Raw genomic sequence first — 6807 nt, 5'->3', positions numbered from 1 at the left:
CACTCAGTGTAATAAAATGCTCATTTGGAATAGTTGTAAATGTCATTTTTTATAATTTATTGTAACTCCAAACAAAAATAATTTCTACAAAAAATAGTCAAATAATGTCATATAATATTGATACGTGGTTGATATCTTTTCTCTCTCTCTTTTTAGACTTCTGGTAAGTTAAATTCTCTTAAATTCTGCTTCCTGAATACTGTGTGAAGATTAAATCTCGCTAAGTGTGGCAACGATCACTCATTCCTATAACAACCATAATAGTGACTAAATTTTTATTATTCGTAACCCCCTGGATATTATATAATATGTATAATCTCAGCGACTGATAGTGGGCACATTAGATACAATGACTGAAGATATAATTTTTTTTTTAAAAAATGCAGCAGAAATAGAATAAATGTAAAATCAAGTCTCATCTTTTGAGAAGAAATGAAACCTGGTTAATATACTACGTAGGCCTCAGCAGCAGGATCAAATGCACACCTCGCCTCCCGACCTGTTTGTCGTGTCAACGTGTCTCGTCCTCTCACCGAGTCTGACCACACACACACACACTGGCCATCAGTCTAATGGAGGTGAGATCCTTAACTCAACCAAGAAAAAGAAAACAAGAAAAAAAAGGTCCTTGTGGTTACAACAGCCATTCCCTTTGAAGTGAAACAGTGGTGATTTAAGTGTTTTGCTTATGCTTTTTGGTTTGATGCACATTGCTCCAGCTCAGGAATAAAGGGAACAGTGGTTGGTATGATTTTTTTTTTTCCCCTTTGTCTGCATCTCTTTTCTCTGAGGTCACTCCCCTTCTTTCTCTGTTTGTCCTTCTTCTCACACCTGAGCACACACTCAGTATTATAACAGTCCTGTGATGTGTGTTGTGTATATGTGTGTGTGTGTGTGTATGTGTGTGTGTCTGACAGGAGACAGGGGATAGTTAAGTGTTGTGAGAGTATGTCCTCTTTTGCGAGTGCTGCGGTGTGACTTGAACGGGTCCATGACTGGGACGGCCCTACCTACTCTGGGTCTCCCCTCACCTCACATACACACACATATACACACGCTCCTTGGTCTGAGGGGGACGGGGTTTGTGGCTCAGTGGGGAGTTAACGTGGCCAGCATGTGGGCTAGCAGAGTGCAGAGCAGCAGGGTGGCCATGGAGAGGTGCGGCGAAGAGGCGGCGTTGCAGTCCTTGCCCGCCTCGCAGCGGGACTGTTGGCACAGTAACCCCTTAAACTCTGGAGGACAGATGCACTTCTGGTTCTGGTAGCACGTTCCTCCGTTCTGGCAAAGGAGCATCTCTTCATCACAAACGTTGGCTGTGAGTGGAGATGAAGGCAGACAAAGAGAGCAGCAGAGAAGTAGTGGAAAAGAAGGAGAGTGAAGGAAATGTGGAGGTATGGAGAATGAGAGAGGAGATGGGAATAAAGAGGGTGCAGCAAAGTGACAGGTGGTAAAAGGATAGTGGGGGAGTAGAGAGCACAAAGACGAAGGAAAGATGTATGGAAAAGTGAAAGACAGGTGGGGGAGGATGAGGAGGGGCAATGTTGGAAAAAGCATGATGGGAAACAGCGATGCAGGGGCAGGAGGAGAATTCAGGGCAGAAAGAACAAAGAAGAAAAGAAAGCAGGAGGAAGGAAAGAGGCAAGATAAATTCTCCAGTCTTTGCCTCAGGGACAACAACAGGTAACACCTGCCTTTTTTGTTTTTGCAGCCCTTTTCTCTGTCTGTTTTTCTTGAGCCTGCACTTTCTCAGGGTCAAGTTAAAATCATTGTCTCAAGCCCAGCAGAAAATACACTGCATGTGTGATGTGTTAAATAACGATTGGAGGAACAGAGAGCGTCATTAAAATGCTATAAAAGGCATTAAGAAAAGCATAGAGGTTGTTGTACTGCACAAGATACTTGACCTAAAAATGTTGTAGGAGAAAATAGAGGATCAGGCTTCTATGACAAGAAATAATTACATGAGATAACGTTTTTTATTACACCAAAGATAATTGGCTCTGTTGCATTGGAGTATTTGGAATAAGCTGTCAAACCTAAAACATACTGTGCTCCTACTATTTACTACAATGTGTCCATTATTGTAATAAATAAACCCACATTGAAAATGCATTAATACCTGTGGAGGTTTAACGTGTGTGTGTGTGTGTGGGTGGTGAGGGTCTATTTGAGACTGGCCGCTGACTAGATGGTGGATGGTAGAGGAAGGCGATTCTCTGTAATGGGGTTAACGTGTGACAGGGTCATCAATTAAAGGAGCAGCTGATGCTGCTAATGAGCTACATGATCTATTCCCTCTGGAGTAAAGAAAACATCAGGAGATGCATTCACAACGGACACAACATTTCCTCAGCTCTGGATTTTTTAGACATAAACCCACCACAAACCAGTGTCCTTATACTCACGGTAACAGCCTTGTTTCCAATAGTAGCCTGGCAGACAGTCGTCACACTTGGCCCCCGTGGCACCATCTTTACACTGGCAGGATCCTGTACTGTTACACCGGTCATGAACAGAACCCATCTGGTTGCAGTTACACTCTGAAGGAGGAGAGTGGTGGAGGACAAAGAGAGGGAGTCATTTAGAAACTCGTGTGTTGTCGCTGCAGCGATTCAGACCTGAAATTAAGGCCCTTTCAGCCAAAATTATTTCTCCAGGATTAGTTTTGTTTCAACGTCAGTGGACTAAATATGTCACATATTGTGTGATAAATGTAACGCTGTCTGGACAAAGACGTTTCATTTTGCATGTGTTTCCTATCCTACGTCTCTCCTTTTTTGTCATACAGTACACCACCTCTGCACAAAATGCTTCCAAGGTCTCTTGGAGGTTAACGTTTTAGAACTGCCTTTCGACAAACTCACTGGCATGTGTTTCGAAAAAGACAGCACCTATCATACTTCCTAACACACTGTGAAGAGGCTACAGTGACACCTCTCTCATCTAAACGGAAAAATGAAATGACAGCTGTCCTGTGTCAGGAAGTACTATGTATCCCAGATGTTTGGGAAACTAATCCCGTCTAAATAGCACTGCAAGTTCTTTTGATTGTATGATAGAGCAGGTTTAGGGAACATTGTGGTATTTTGAACAGTGGTGTTCAAATGAAATCAAACTTTATCTTCATTCTGTCAATATCCTTATGATTCAAATGGCCAATCAGACACCACAAACTCCTATTTACCCCCAGAAAAATCCTTAATCCTCCCTCACAACTAAGCACAACATGAATGTTGACCTGTCAAAACATATTTTTGTTGTACTGAAGTGCTAACTTCACACTGAGATTCATGTCACATCAATTTTACAGAGATTTACTACTCAAGTTTTCTGCTCTTTAACACGAGATGACATTGAATTTCTCTTTGGATTAGTTTAAAAAAAAAATGTGTTTCTCTCCGATGTCTGCAAAGTATTATCATTACAAATACATATATTTATAGAAACTGACTGATATCCAGATCAGTGGTACTTGGTCGCAGATCAGAGATGGTAAAAAAAAAAAAAACCCAGCAGCTCTGCATATTTGCACTGCATTCTTCAGTTGACTGGTGATGAACCAAAATTTCCCTCATTACATGATATAAGCCGATTGCTTGTCTTTTACTTAAACCCAAGATCAAATTTAACTAATTTATTATAAAATTTATTATAAAATATTCATAAACCTGAAACAGGCCAACGGGCCCAGATTACACAACCACAGCGAGGCGGTTGATATCCGTGTGTTTGTGGGTCATGTGCATTAATACTGAGACTGTGTGTGAGCCACTGAGAGTGGATGTGTGTGCATAATGTGTAGCCATGTAAAATGTGCGTGCAGATGCATTAGTGCTAGAGAGCACATCGTTTCTTGCTCTAGAGACGCTGGTGTGAACTGATTTTTGTTGCCATGCTCGGGGTGCCAGTGTGCTGGCACATGAGCTAATGGGGCCTTATTTGTGCTGACTCCAAGGCCTGGCCCTGTGTGCTCCCCATCCATGGCGAGTTTACCCTCCAACCCCCTGCAGTCCACCTACAGATGGATCCAAATCAACACCAGATTTTCACTCCACAGCTATGCAAACAGAGTGACCTCTTACTAGGACGTGCCCTTAATAAGGCTGAGTGTGGAAAGAGTAAATACTGAAAGCAGAAAGCAGACAAACAGTGTGTATCACTGTCCATAAAAAGTACTTACCAACACTACAGTCTGAAAATATTCGAAGAGTTGTGTGTGTGTCTTTGTTTTGGCTCTGTACTCCAGCAGATTGGATTTTGAATGAGGTTTATATATTGACTTCCAGCTTTAAGGATGCTGGAGGGTGTTTGCATCAATATTAGGTGAACAGAGTTGGACTTCTAAACTTTTGAACACAGTAGTACCAGAACAGTGCAGGAGGGCAGTGACCCTAAACACTAAAAAAGCTTTTATGTTCGAACAATGAAAAGTTCTGGACTGACCAAGTCTGTCTTCTGAGCACATGGTTGTACACGCTTAGAACCAGACTGAAGGCTAAAAGAGGTGAAGATGGCTGCAGTGCCAGCCTGGCACAGCCTCAGCATTAATTAAGTTTTTGTCCACTTGGGGGCAGCACAACAAGCTCTAACCACAACATTGACATATCAAGATATAATATTCAAATGTATGCATCACACCAAACTCCAATCAGGTCATCTGTATCTGTCTGTAGCTACTCCATCTGGGGTACCTGGGGTGTAAGTATTAAGTTTCTATTATATATTGTTCTTGAGTTACCAAACGTGTTTTTCTTAGCATACAACATATCAGATATCAATTTAAAATTAGTAAATGTTAAAGGAGTTACAGCAATTCTGTGTTCTATATTATTAATATTCAAATGTATGCAAAAAGTTTTAAAAAGTATGAAGTTTCTACAATGTATTGTTCTTGAGTTAATATATATTATATAAAAATGTCTTCACTGTTCAACTGATGTGGAAAATCACATTCAACTTGGATCTGACAGTGTGTTCATCTCATATTCATTGTTTCTTTTCAAATCCCATGAACTGCAAGACAGAGCAACACAATAAGAATATAGAAATAAACACAACAAAAATGCTGTGTGTTAGCTAAATTTCACTACCAGCCTGCCTAGATGTGGTCACAGTTTAAAAAACACCTGAGTGGGTGCTTGAATTCCAAAGACAGTAACAAGCACTAACAGCTAGCATATCCTTTTCCACTTTCTCTGTCAGTCACACAGAACACACACACACACACACACCATCGCCCTCCACCCACTCTCACTGTCCCCCCTGTAGACTGACCGATGCAGACGCTCTCATCATCCAGTTCAGCAGAGGCGTTGCGGAAGTATCCCAGTCTGCAGTGTTGGCAGTTCTGGCCCCTGGTGTTGTGCTTGCAGCTGACGCATGTGACGATGTTCAGGTAGTCGATGTAGCTGCAGCGGTTGGAGTGGCCGTAGCACTCACAGTCTGAAATGAAAGAGACAGGTTTGAACTCCTTTCTTTGGGGAGGATAGTCGTGCTTTTTTATGTTAAACCTAAAGTTTAAACGTTTTTTTTTCCTTCTTTTTTTTAAGCCGTTACATTCTCATAGGATTCTTCATTGACAGTGGGAAATGATAAATGACTCGCACTGACAGATACGCCTGAAAGTTTTAGTTTTAGATGTCAGTGAACAAATGAATGACTGTGTGTGCGTGTGTGTGTGTTTTATGACTCGCCTTTCTGACACTATATTGGTTCAATAAAGACAGACCACTCCCTCTCCATTACTACACTCTCAGGTTTGCTGAGTCTGCTTCACTGTGCTGCACTGATTACTGATGGGAATTCCACTATCCTGTGCGTGCTAGTGTGTGTGCATGTTTGTGTGTACATGCTTGTTTGTGTATATGTGTGCAGCCGCATGAGTACAGGCATGTTAATTGTGTCTGGGAATTTAATTATTTTACCAGATGCGTAGATTATAAGCTACAGAATCATAACCAAGGGAGTTTCAGGTGAGTGATACAGTACAGTAAGAGTTTTCAGACCCGGCACCTGGCACTGTGAAATCAGTCTGACCCCGATTAACCTGAGAGAAAACCCTCTTCCTCTCCTCTCTTTTCACTGTTTGTTCTTCATCTCCACAGACTTAGATCCTCTTTCATAAAGCGCTGCACAATCAGAGCTCGTAATTAAATTTTCTCTTTGTAATTCATGAATTATCTGAGAGGATTTGATTGCAAGTTTTACTCTACATGCTTGAACGCTTGATAAATTAAGACTTCTTCCAAATTTCACACCCTAAAACCAAAGCTAAAAATATGATGCTGTGGAGAATGGTGTAAGACCTTTGTATAATTTTTCCTCAGAGAGAGAAATGAAAGCCTAATATCATTTACCGTAGGATCTGCATTGTGCAGAGGGGTGCGGTGAGAGGTGGAGGGTTGCTGCTCTACATTCTCGCTACGATTATCTTGGCTGAGGCTGGTACCTAATTAAGGTTTTATTAAGCTTTAGAAGTTGGCTGCAATAGTGTGCTGCAAGGCATCACTGTCCTCTAAAGAGGCGTTTACCAGGCATGTTTATGCAAATACACATTTAAATGCACATTAAAAAGTCGGAGTTTAGCTGTTTAATCAGCCGTCACATTATTATTTTATTATTGTTTGGTTGATGATGCCAGCTGAAATATTAATGAGCTGGTTTAAAGGAAGCCAGCGCGAGGAGCACCATAAAATGCCTCACTCAGCACTGAGGGAACCATGCTAGCAGTGGGGGAAGAACTGCCTAATTAAATATAAATGGCCAATTACTCCACAGACTAGAGAGGCAATGGGACATTGTTCCACA

General features: G+C 41.5%; 1 protein-coding gene across 1 annotated transcript in view; it reads right to left on the bottom strand.

Moving 5' to 3' along the window:
* Positions 1-376: 376 nt before the first annotated feature.
* LOC121195528 (netrin-G2) overlaps positions 377-6807 on the bottom strand; it is a 56179-nt gene continuing 49748 nt past the window's right edge. The window contains exons 6-8 of the mRNA XM_041059049.1: positions 5275-5442; positions 2406-2540; positions 377-1313 (exon numbers count right to left, since the gene is read on the bottom strand). Coding sequence (XP_040914983.1) covers positions 1090-1313; positions 2406-2540; positions 5275-5442 — 527 coding nt within the window. The 3' untranslated portion in view covers positions 377-1089. The remainder of the gene's footprint in view (positions 1314-2405; positions 2541-5274; positions 5443-6807) is intronic.

This window comes from Toxotes jaculatrix, chromosome 16, assembly GCF_017976425.1.
Source record: "Toxotes jaculatrix isolate fToxJac2 chromosome 16, fToxJac2.pri, whole genome shotgun sequence".
NCBI lineage: Eukaryota > Metazoa > Chordata > Actinopteri > Toxotidae > Toxotes > Toxotes jaculatrix.
The sequence above is the reverse complement of the archived record's forward strand: the minus strand, read 5'-3'. Positions and strand labels throughout refer to the sequence as shown.